This window comes from Pelodiscus sinensis, chromosome 17 (assembly GCF_049634645.1).
Source record: "Pelodiscus sinensis isolate JC-2024 chromosome 17, ASM4963464v1, whole genome shotgun sequence".
Classification (NCBI taxonomy): Eukaryota; Metazoa; Chordata; order Testudines; family Trionychidae; genus Pelodiscus; species Pelodiscus sinensis.
This window is the reverse complement of record NC_134727.1, coordinates 34,567,659-34,580,234: the sequence shown is the minus strand read 5'-3', so window position 1 is coordinate 34,580,234 and position 12,576 is coordinate 34,567,659. Positions and strand designations below refer to the sequence as shown.

At 44.2% G+C, this 12,576-nt stretch overlaps 1 protein-coding gene across 2 annotated transcripts in view; it reads left to right on the top strand.

Moving 5' to 3' along the window:
- RNF130 (ring finger protein 130) overlaps positions 1–12,576 on the top strand; it is a 111,065-nt gene that overhangs the window by 47,261 nt on the left and 51,228 nt on the right. For both annotated transcript variants that reach the window (XM_075900529.1, XM_075900528.1), the window contains exon 3: positions 4,963–5,213. In XM_075900529.1, the coding sequence (XP_075756644.1) occupies positions 4,963–5,213 (251 nt within the window). The remainder of the gene's footprint in view (positions 1–4,962; positions 5,214–12,576) is intronic.

The following is a 12,576-nucleotide window of genomic DNA, read 5'->3' as shown; positions in this document are numbered from 1 at the left end:
TCTCTCTCTCTCTCTCTCTCTCTCTCTCTCTCTCTCTCTCTCTCTCTCTCTCTCTCTCTCTCTCTCTCTCTCTCTCTCTCTCTCTCTCTCTCTCTCTCTCAAAATCAGTGTTTCTCAACCTTTTTTTTTATAAAGTACCCCTTCAAAAAAAATTGAGTACTCCCAGTACCTAGTTTTTAGACACACAATTTTTTTCTACCATTATAACACATTTGTTTAAACAACTTAATTGTAGCCAGGCAGGCGATGAAATTTTTGGGTGTAAAAATAAAGCACTGTAAAACTTAAAACATAAATTAAGTTTTCTGCAAATTTCAGTTGTTGACGTATCTCCAGACGTCTCTCGAGTGCCCCGAGGGCTACTCGTACCGCTGGTTGAGAAACACAGCTCTAAATGACAGGACCCTTACATAAAAGACCCAGTCTACCTAGCTTTACAGCTGCTGTCCATAATTAAAGAAGAAAAGAAGTAGATCCAATAACTATTCATTCTCCGGTTACAGTAAAACCCATCACTTAATGCTCCCCGCCCTATTTATGAACAAAGGTAAGAGGAGCTGACATTTTTGAACAGTCTCAATTACAGCTAATGCTCATTTCTTAACATTCACATATATTTCCAGGGCATGCAAGTACTAGTTTAAATAACCTACCTGATCTAGCAAGTGGCAAGTTGTTGGGTTTTTTTGGAGGTAGGTAGGGGGATAATCCAGACATGTACCAAGACCTTTAAGAAGTCTGTGTGCAGCACCCTAACACTTCCAGCCAAACCATTCTTTAGAAACATGGATCTAAATGGATCAACCCTCCAGACTACAGTCAACGAGATTGCTGAGTATCTATATGTGTGCAATCTGATGCATTTCAATCAAGTAGACGTGTAGGGTTTTTATATGCATATGCAGATATGTGACAAGGACAGGTTTATGTATATTTTTGCTCCTGGTACGCATGTAGGTTTCATTTATTGCTACCTAATATATGCAAATATATGTGAGAGATTAGATATAAAAAGTATATATTTTGAGGAGGGTGTGTCTACACTGATTCATGCATTAGTTACATTCTGTTAGTCTGTTGCACCCCCAATTGCTCCCGCGTATCTATTGAATATACTTACCAGTATAGCTTCACCAAGGCACTGCTGCTAACATGCCACAGCTGTGGTCTGGCAACAGGTGTATCGTCTTCTCTGCTGAGATCTGTCCCCGAGAAGGGTGACTGTGGCCATAAGTCTGGTGATGGAAAGGCCTGGGTGGAGGTCACCAGTTTATTTAATGCAGGGCTAACACCACAGCTCAGGCCTGGGCACCAGCTGCCGGAGCGGCCATCCACCACAAAGCTCTGGCTCTGGTCCTGGCCTGGACCACTGGAGGAACAGTTGCTGCCCACCATGCACCTCTGGCTCTGGCCAGTGCCACAGGAGAAGCCGCCTCCAACTATGCAGCCCATAGCTCAAGCTAGGGTCAGTGCCACATGGTGGCTGCCGAGCTGCTCCTGGGTCGGAGTCGCTGCCTGTCGCGTGGCCTTGCCCCGGAACAGCTGAGCAGCCACTGCTCTGCTGAGGAGGTGGGTGGGCCTTAAAATCTTGGTGCACGCCTGCGCAGGCATGCACCTTAGAGGGAACACTGGTCAGGGCTAGTGCAGGGGATACAGGGTGCTGGCTCTGGGATGGGGCTCAGGAAAGGGACATGGGATGCAGGAGGGTATTACACTTACTTTGGGTGGCCCCCGACCCATATCTCTTCCAGAAGGGACCAACATGCCCCTGTGGCTTCTAGGGTGGCATGTGGCTCTGTATACTGGCCCCTCAGTCAGTACTAACCCCACAATTCCCACTGGATGCAGTGACCTGTTTCCGGCCAATGGGAGCTAGGGATGTATTAGTTATACATGTTTAAATTGTTAATCTTCATGTTTACACGCAAGCCCCCGCCCCTGCCCTCCGTACACACACACACACACACTGTATCAGAGGCATCAGTGGGTGGGGAAGAGCAGGCAGGAGCTGGTGGTCACGGGGAGCCAGCTTTTAATCAAGTTCCTCACTAGCACCAGCTCCCAGGGAGCTTCCCGTCCACCCTCCACCTCCCACCCCCTGTGCTATTGCCTCTGATACAGAAGGGAGGCGGGGGGAGAGTCAGGAGCCAGTGCTTGTGGGGAATCAGATTTTAAACCAGCTCCCTGTGAGCATCCGCTCCCATCTTTCTCTTTCCCCCTCTCCCTGCACTGCTGTGAGAGGACAGGTGGCTCTGCATGTAAACCTGTAACTGCTGAAAACTTCAGTGGTTACATTTACAAAAAAATGCTTTTTAACATCCCTAATGGGAACTGGGGGAGGGGCAGTACTTTCAGGCAAGAGCAGCACATGGAGACTTCTGCTCTCCCTCCTGTCCCTAGTATTGTGGGGGTGTGGGGCAAATTACGGGGTGACTGAACAGTGATATTCTACTGGCGATCTTCTGTGATTCTCTGGTGCTCTACCATTCATAATATTTTCTGTAACTTGTGTTGGCTTCCATTTGTTTAAAGCTTTGAGTTTGTCAACTTGTCTTTAAAAAATAGTTCCAAATGGAACACTGGATTTTTTTGTATTTTGTGGTGGGTGTTTTACATGTGCTGGATTGATTACTCTCCTCCTATCATGCTTATTTAAAATACTATAAACTGTTAAATAATTTCTTTGGTGGGGGACTCCTATTTGTTCTTAATGGGTAAGAGTTTGTTTTCAAGTAATTACCATGTACATCAATTCTCACGGTAGGATTTTTCTTCTCTGCTGAGAAAAGCAGGTACCATTCTGTCAACTACGTTTGTGATATTAAGAAGTCAATGAGGACAATTTATTTGAGAGTTGTAGATAGTCTAAGCATGATCCTTAGGGTTGTGAGGTGTCCGGTATTAAAATAATCCAGAAAATACCGGGCACCTGTTCTTAAAGGGGCCATGCTGGGTTTTTTATTTTTTATTTTTTTGATTAATAATGCTCAGGGTCTTATTGTTTAAAAAAAAAAAAAATTTCCCCCAGTGGGTTTTCGGTATTTTTGGTTAAACCATCTGGCAACCTTAATAATCCTCCATTATTATGCTACCATTTTCAATTGTTGGTTTTCATAATGGGGGATTTAGGAGATATATTGTGTTCTCTATGCCCTAACCTATAGAGAAACATTAGATGTTCTCTTCCACCCCAAAAGCAGGAGGTAAAAAGATTGTCACTTTATCTAAGGTAAGTCCTTCCTCCTTCATACTAGTGTGAAAAACTGTTCCCTTGCTTTTCTACACCAGGAGAAAAGGGAGACAAAAAAGACAGGAATAAAGAGAGGCTGTTTGTAAAAACAGATCTCCGAGCCATGTATCTTCTCACATTTTACCTGTCAAGAGCCTCTACAGATGACTTCCCTTATGCAGGACCCTCTGTCCTTGCTCCCCGACCTCTCTCCAACCTCCACTCCTCCCCCCCCCACACACACTTTTACCCAGCTTTCTGGATTGAGTGCTACAATTTTGAGCCTCCTGACTTACTTACCCATCCTCTACTCCTGAACTTTTTTTCCTTATAGAACACATTTCCAGCTCTTTCTTTAGCTGCTTCTACCGCATCTAGGTGCTCTGTCTAATCCGAGCCAGCAGCTCTGATTGTACAACTTACAGGCCCTGCACTCAATACTCTGCATTGATGAGAAAATTTCCTATTGATAATCTTGATTTGATTTGTTTTTCTCTCCTTCATTCCATGACTTTTCCTGGTCTAGAAGTACTCAAACTAATTAGAAGGAGACAGTGATCTCTTTATGTACAGTATTGAAGTGCCTGTTTACTTCCTGGTTTCCAGTGATCTTCACAATTAAGCAATGGGTTTTTCAGGGAAACCATTGGAGCCAATATTTTCATTAGTAGTTATGAGGCAGAACTTGCATATTAGCAACTGGGGTAGCATTTTTCACTTGCTTGGATAGAATTATTTCTTAGTTTTGGTTCCTCTGTAAATAGAGATACCTGGGCAGAATTGTGGTTGTCTGAGTAACTTCAGTTACAAAATATGAAAATAGACTGTTTTGGATTAAGTATGACCTTGAATTTAAATTTCTAGACTTTCTGACTTTTGTCTTTTGATAACTACAGTGGTCTACTAAAGTCTTTTTTTACAGGAAGTAACAGATCAACATATCTAGATTAGTTTTTTGGGGGGAATGTTGCTCTTTTGAGCTGGGAGCTTGCCAACTTCAAACACATTATCTGATTCATTGACACTGCAGGAGGAGTTTACTGCATTCTCTGTTACTTACATTTTATAGGGCTACAACATGGTTTTTAATTGCATGTACTTCTTAGGCATCTCTCCTGCTTCCCTGCCTCTTCAGGTATTTTATATTCTTCCCTTCCCTGCCCTCCCCTCCCAAAAAGATCTCTGCCACACTTAACATTGTGGTGCCTCCTGCTAGGGAGAATTGAGAGTGACTTTTCCTCCTTTAATTACTTGGCTTCCTAAGAGAAACACATTGCACTTTGCATAGATGTTACCTATGAAGTTCTGTTTTTAAAAAAACAAAAACAAAAGTCCTAATAAAAGCCATTTTCCTGTAGAAGTGAAATTGTCTAATGGGACTTCTGTGAATAGTATTTAAGTTCCAGGAAAATATCTGCTTGAATCTGGTGGCTGAAGTTTGCAGGATATCATGCATAGAGAAGAAATTCATCTTTTACGTATTTCAATACACATACACTTTCAAAAAACAGCACCCAGGGCAATCTATAAATTTGTAACATTCAAAGACATGGTAGCACACTGGAAACTTAACATCGCTATTCAGAGCTCTCTGCAGTACAAGCTATAAGTTGCTAAACAGCCACAAGGTGTTCCGGAGCACAAGATGAATCCTTTAAGTCCTTTGGCGTGAACAGTGTGCTGTGATCTCTTTGGCTGTAAAGTGAGTGGACTTTTATCTGTCTTTTTTCTAGGAACTGGAGACATTGTTGCTGTCATGATTACAGAATCCAAAGTAAAGGAGATCCTAAATTACTTGGAAAAGAACATCTCTGTCCTGATGGCAATAGCAGTTGGAGCTCGTGTTCCTCCGAAGAATATTAGTCGTGGCTCTCTAGTCTTTGTGTCAATATCATTCATCGTTTTGATGATAATTTCTTCAGCGTGGTTAATATTTTACTTCATCCAGAAGATCAGGTACACAAATGCACGTGACAGGAATCAGGTAAGATGTCCCTTGCTTCTCTCTATTTAGATGTTTTTATATATTACAGTAGTTAACTATTGGATCATATATTAATTATAAGAATAATTATACCATCTCAGAGGGGTAGCCATGTTAGTCTGTAACATAAAAATGAGTAGTCCTGTGGCAACTTAGAGACTTTTGTTAGTTTCTCAGGTGCCACAGGGCTACTCGTGTTTTAATTAATCTAGCAAATGCTTGCTATGAGGAGTAACAATTATAGAAAGTCTCCATGCAAAAACTAGGAAGGAATATTATTTTATACAGTAAGATACTCTAGTTGATTGGCATTGCAAATTCTTTATTATTGAGCCACAAACTAAAGTGTGATCTACCCTTGAAAATTAGTCTAAGAAAGTATATTGTAGATTTTTATATATCTACCCCTCTTAGTCTGAAAAATTTAAAGTGAATTACTCAAGAGCTGTGTGTAGTAGGACATACAAATTCTAAAGAAAGAATGCATTTTCCGATTATTTTTTAGTTTCTGGAATCTACTATGTATGTGGGATTACTTAAAGTTTAAAAATTCCTTAAGAACTCTAAACAAAAGACCCAGTTGTTATAAAGTGATGTACAATGCAATACAATATTTTCTGCTGCTGCTTCAAGTAATGTCCCTTTGGGTTTTCTATTCTAAGAGATGTATCTGTCCTTGCACTGCTGATCAGAGAACTTTTGTAGCAGTGTCTATTCAGCTCGCACATGTGCTATCCCCTTGTGTTCTGCCATAAGGCTAACTGGTGTTGTGCAGATAAACTCTCCTTAGTTCTTTTTCAATAGCCCCTGACTATTTGTTACTGGATGATTAGCAATTGTAAAGAGGTTAATCTTTAGCACTTTTTAAAGCTTTTTCTTTTTCTTTCTTTTTCTTTTTCTTTATTCTATCTATTTTGTCTATTGGCCAAAAAAAAACACTTCATTCTTTCCTCCATCCCGTCTGAGTCAGTGACCTGGGAGCTTGCGAACAGGGACTGATAACGGAGTTTTGAAAGGGACTTTTCCAGGTGGAGAAGGAGCTAATACAGGACCCTTGAGGGAAGTGGCTGTCTGTAGTGTGTGTTTGTGTTTGGGGGTTTCTTGCTGTGTGCTGAGCTTGTGTTTGTCTATCTGGGGTTTGGGGATCTTCCCCCGCCTCCCCCCCGGAGTGCGTGCTGTGGTTTGGCAGGTGGAAGCTGTGAGTTTCTAATCAAGGTTTGAAAACTAGAAGCCTCTGCTCATTGGTTGATCCTTAGCCCCTCCCACTGATTATCAAACAGTCCAGGGCTTTATATAGCAAAGAGTCAGCAACCAGGGGCTGATAACGGGGAGCTTTGAGAGGGTGTGGGAAGGGGACACAATACACTTGCCATTCTTTAAAATCTTTCACTAAACTATTATCAAAGCTTCCTGAGCTCTGGTGGGCCTTCAGTGGTTGATTGCATCAGAGGCAAGTCTTTGACCTGGGTCTAGTCTCCACCTTCTAAACAAGACAGCCAGAGCAGGGCAGCAGCCAGCATGGGAGTTTGCTTGGAAATTTACCCTGGGAAACTCCTGTAGTGTATAGTGCTCTTTTTCTTGAAGAATTTTTTTTCCTTTTCTCTCTCCTGCCCTTCAAGGAGGCATCTAAAACATCTAAAGAATCTCTCAGAAGAAAGGCATGTATGGATGGTGATAGGTCTGCTGTTATTACCTGTACTGCATGTGCCATGTTTGTCTTCCTCCTGGAAGAAAGAAGGGATTTCATCTGCACTAAGTGCAAGCTGGTTGGCATTTTGTAAGAAAAAATTAGAGGACTTAAGGCCCAAGTATCAACCCTACGTTCTATCAGAGAGCATGAAGACTTCCTCGATAGAAGGCAGCGTTTAATCCTGCAGGCACAGCAGGCTGAAAAGCCAGTGAGGGCAGTATAAGACAAGGAAGAGAACTGGTAGTATGTAACCACTAGAAGAAGAAGGTGGCCAACTCAGGTATCCCCCATTTCTGTAGAGGTAAGTAACTGCTTTCAGGCTGTCTCCACAGACACTGTGGTGGAAAATGCTGTGGCGGGGACCTCTCAGGGAAGAAATCAGAAGGGAACACCATCTACCAGAAGGCATGGGATGCATAGTCCTAGGGATGGGGGTTCCATGACCACCACCCCTAAACGAAGAAGGCGGGGGAGGTCAGGGACTCCCTCCTAAGAGGGACAGAGTCATCCATCTGCCGTTCAGACCTGCAATCTCAGTATGCTGCTTACCAGGACCTCGCATCCAGGATGTGACCGAGAGTCTTCCAAAACTGATCAAACCTTCGGATTGCTACCCCTTCCTGCTTTTCCAGGTAGGAACTAACAATACGGCCAAGAATGACCTTGAGTGGGTCACTGCGGATTATGTAGCGCTAGGAAAAAGGATCAAGAAATTTGAATCGCAAGTGGTGTTCTCGTCCATCCTTTCAGTTGAAGGAGACGGTCTGGGTAGGGATCGTCGAATTGAAGAAGTAAATGCATGGTTGCGCAGGTGGTGTTGAAGAGAGGGCTTTGGTTTCTTAGACCATGGGACTCTGTCCTGGGCACAAGAATTGTTAGGAAGAGATGGGATCCACCTAATCAAGCTAGGAAAGAGCATCTTCGTAGGCAGGCTTGCAATCCTAGTTAGGAGGGCTTTAAACTAGATTCGTCGGGGGACGGTGACCAAAGCCCTGAGGTAAGTGAGGAAGTCAGATACTGGGAAGAAACACAAGGAGAAATGAGCAACAAAGGAGGACCCCTGACTCAAATGGAGAAGGTAGGGTGATCAACTGGTTATCTAAGGTGTTTGTACACAAATGCAAGAAGATGGGGAAACAGGAAGAATTAGAAAGCCCTGGCCCAGTCAAAGAACTATGATTTGATTGAAATAACGGAGACTTGGTGGGATGACTCGCATACCTGGAGCACTGTCATGGAAGGGTATAAACTGTTAGGAAGAACAGGTGGGGGAGAAAAAGAGGGGGATTTGAACTGTATGTAAGAGAGCAGTATGATTGCTCAGAGCTCCAGTATATAGAGGGAGAAAAGCCTGTTGAGAGTCTATGGATTAAGTTTAGAGGTGGAAGCAACAGGGGTGATGTTGTGGTTGGTGTCTGCTAGGGACCACCGGTGGTTAAGGTAGACGAGGCTTTTTCAGACAACTGAGAGAAGCTTCCAGATCACAGGCCCTGGTTCTCATGGGGGACTTTAATCACCCTGACATCTGTTGGGAGACCAATACAGAAGTACACAGACAATCCAGGAAGTTTTTGGAAAATGTTGGGGATAACGTCTTTGTACAAGTGCTGAAGAAACTGACTAGGGGCTATGTGCAACTTGACCTGCTGCTCACAAAGAGGGAGGAACTAGTACGGGGAGTAGGGGTGGGTGACAACCTGGGAAGCAGTGATCATGAGAGAGATTTCAGGATCCTGACCAAAGGAAGAAAGGAGAGTGGCAAAATACACACCCTGGACTTCAGAAAAGCAGACTTTGACTCCCTCAGAGAACTGATGGGCAGGATTCCCTGGAATGCTTAAATAAAGGAGTCTAGGAGAGCTGGCAGTATTTTAAAGAAACCTTATTGGAGGCACAGGAAAAAACAATCCCAATGCACAGCAAGAAAAGCAAATACGATAGGCGACCAGATTGGCTTACTGGGGAAATCCTTGGTGAGCTTAAACACAAAAAGGAAGCTTACAAGAAGTGAAAAATTGAACAGATGACTAGGGAGAAGTATAGATATATTGCTCGAGAATGCAGGGGAGTTTTCAGGAAGGCGAAAGTGCAATTGGAATTGCAGCTAGCAAGGGATGTGAAGGGTAACAAAAAGGGTTTCTATAGTTATTAGCAAGAAGAGGGTGATCAGAGAGAGAGAGAGTGTGGGGCCCCTACTAGATGAGGGAGGTAACCTAGTGACAGATGATATGGGAAAAGCTGAAGTACTCAATTCTTTCTTTGCCTCGGTCTTCACAGACAAGGTCAGTTCCCAGACTAATGCACTAAACAATGCAGTAGAGGAAGGAGGTGAACAGCCCTTGGTGGGGAAAGAACAAGTTAGGAACTATTTGGAAAAGCTAGACATACACAAATCCATGGGTCCAGATTTAACACATCCAAGAGAACTGAGGGAGTTGGCAAATGTCATTGCGGAGCCTTTGGCCATTCTTTGAAAACTTGTGGAGATTGGGAGAGCTCCTGGATGATTAGAAAAAGGCAAATGTAGTGCCCATCTTTAAAAAAGGGAAGAAGGACAATCCAGGGAACTAGAGACCAGTCAGCCTTACCTCAGTCCCTGGAAAAATGAATCCATTTTGAGGTACTTGGAAGAGGGGAAAGTGATCAGGAATAGTCAACATGGATTCATGAAGAGCAAGTCATGCCTGACCAATCTGATTAGCTTCTATGATGAGGTAACTGGCTCTGTGGATATGGGAAAGTCAGTGGATGTGATATACCTTGACTTTAGCAAGGCTTTTGATATGGTCTCCACAGAATTCTTGCCAGCAAGTTAAGGGAGTATGGATTGGCTAAATGGACTGTAAGATGGATAGAAAGCTGGCTAGACTGTTGGGCCCAACGGGTAGTGATCAATGGCTCAATGTCAGGTTGGCAGTTGGTTTCTAGTGGAGTGCCCCAAGGATCTGTTCTAGTACCGGTTTTGTTCGACATTTTTATTAATGATGATGAGGGGATGGATTGCACCCATCAGCAAGTTTGCAGATAACACTAAGCTAGGGGGAGAGGTAGATATGCTGGAGGGCAGGGATAGGGGTCCAGAGTGACCTAGACAGATTAGAGGATTGGGCCAAAAGAGATGTGATGAGGTTCAACAAGGACAAGTGTAGAGTCCTGTACTTGGGATGGAAGAATCCCAAGCATTGTTACAGGCTGGGGACCGACTGGTTAAGTAGCAGTTCTGTGGAAAAGGACCTGGGGATGACGGTGGATGAGAAGCTGGATATGAGTCAACAGTGTGCCCTTGTAGCCAAGAAGGCTAATGGCATATTAGGATTCATTAGGAGGAGCATTGCCAGGAGATCTAGAGAAGTGATTATTCCCCTTTATTCAGCTCTGGTGAGGCCACACCTGGAGTATTGTGTCCAGTTCTGGGCCCGTCACTATAGAAAGGACGTGGACGCATTGGAGAGGGTCCAGTGGAAGGTGACCAAAATGATTAGCGGGCTGGAGCCCATGACCTATGAGAGACTGAGGGATTTGGATTTGTTTAGTCTGCAGAAGCAAAGAATGAGGGGGGGATTTGATAGCAGCCTTCAATTTCCTGAAGGGAAGTTCTAAAGAGGATGGAGAGAGGCTGTTCTCAGTAGTGACGGATGGCAGAACAAGGAGCAATGGTCTCAAGTTACAGTGGGAGAGGTCTAGGTTGGATATTAAGAAAAAGTATTTCACTAGGAAGGTAGCGAAGCATTGGAATGAGTTACCTAGGGAAGTAGTGGAATCTCCATCCCTAGAGCTTTTTAAGTCTTGGCTTGACAAAGCCCTGGCTGGGTTGATTTAGATGGGATTGGTCCTGCTTTGGGCAGGAGTATAGACTTGATGACCTGTTGAGGTCTCTTCCAGCTCTGATTCTATGAGGGTATGCTCAGCTCTCCGGGCTTCAAAAAGTGTCAGTTGAAAGGAATCTATCCCAGTGACTGATGGACATTCTAAGTGGAGAAGAATGCATCCCACAGAGGTGTGGTTTGTGCTGGCAACTGGAGCCCAGATTCAAAAAAGGTCTGAGGTTAAAATGTTTCCTCACAGACAGCCCTTCAATCACCCGAGCTGCACCAGAGCCCCAGACAGCAGAAAACTTCACCATAACCCCCAAAGGGATGTCGACAAGCCACTGACACAAGGCCTAGAAGAAAAGGGTGATGAATCCCTACAGTGAGCCCTGCTCAGGGTAAAAGCTAATCTCCTGCACATTTGTTGGTGCCAACTGCAGCAAAGACCTCTAAATTCAGTATTGAGGTTCTTGTAGTACCAATGGGCACAGGCAGGGAATCATCAGTGCTGTCTGGTGCAAGAAATATAGAAAATCTGCCCCAAACAGGCTCCTACCATATGTACATAGACATCTTACCACCCGTGGGATGCCAGGTATGGGACCATACTATCAGACCCATGTTACTGACTCCTTTGGTACAGGCAACTCTGCACTGCAACCACTGTACTAATACCTTCAGCATCATCACACTTTGGATGTGTGATGGACTTTTTGGTGCGTGACGGACTGGTTTTGCCTTGGTCTTTACTAAGGCCCCCTTACAGAGTTCATCCAGAGCTCCAGACTCACTGACAATCTCAGGTCATGCACCACCCTTCTCTTCCACCAAGTCAGAAAACAAACAAGAGGACTTAATCTCCTGTTGCTCTTCTTGTCCATCATATAGAGCCCAGTTCCACCATGGGCCACAATCATACCATCGTTATGATCCACAGCCTCCCTGGTATAGGCAGACTTGGTACTAACCACTTGGCTCCTCCTCACTGTTGCAGTGGCCCTGTGGGTATCCCTTACAGCCAGGGTGGGGAACCTAAGGCCTGTGGGCCAGATATGGCTCCCGAGGCTCGGGGCTCCAGCTTCCCCGCTTACTCCCCGTAGGGCTGGAGCCCACAAAATCTACTAGTGTGGATCCTTGAAGACTCTCTGGTGTTGCTTCTCACTTGTGTGCAGCCCCTGACTGATTTTTTTTCTGAATGTCAGTGGCTGCCGACCCAAAAAAGGTTCCCCACCCCTGCCTTAGGAGCTCAAAGACAGATACATGCTGTAGTGTGGCCTATCAGCAACCAAGGATACCCTCAATGCAGAGCTGAAGAAGCATGTATCTGAACACCCTGGATAGACAAGGGAGGAACAAGAGGCTGAAGCCAAAAGAAAGAAGTTACAGCTTGGGCTAATTTCTCATTGTCATGACCAGATCAGTGATGCTCCCTCACCCATCCGTGGCAGATTATTTAAATTATTTCAGGATCTGGTGCAGTGTGTGATGGTCAGTACAGTTACCGAACACAGGAGATGACTGAGTCACACCACAATCTACATTCTTCTGCCTCCTCCAGAGTAGCCCTACCTGTTAATGATACACCAGGGCCCACAATGATACTCACAGCACATGCTGAGGGCCACAACTTAAGTGTGGTTGCAAATACATGCAAATATATATGCAAATAGCTTCTTTCACACTGATGGGCATGAATATAAAGAATCAGGCAAGACTACAGAACATCCAGGCCCCATTTAAGTCAGTTCTGCTGATATTAATAAAATGCAGTATTTACCTGATTTCCACCCATGTGACAGCACTTAATGGGTAATGACAGTCCAGGAATTTAACTACTAAAACACACAAACTGAAGACCATTAAA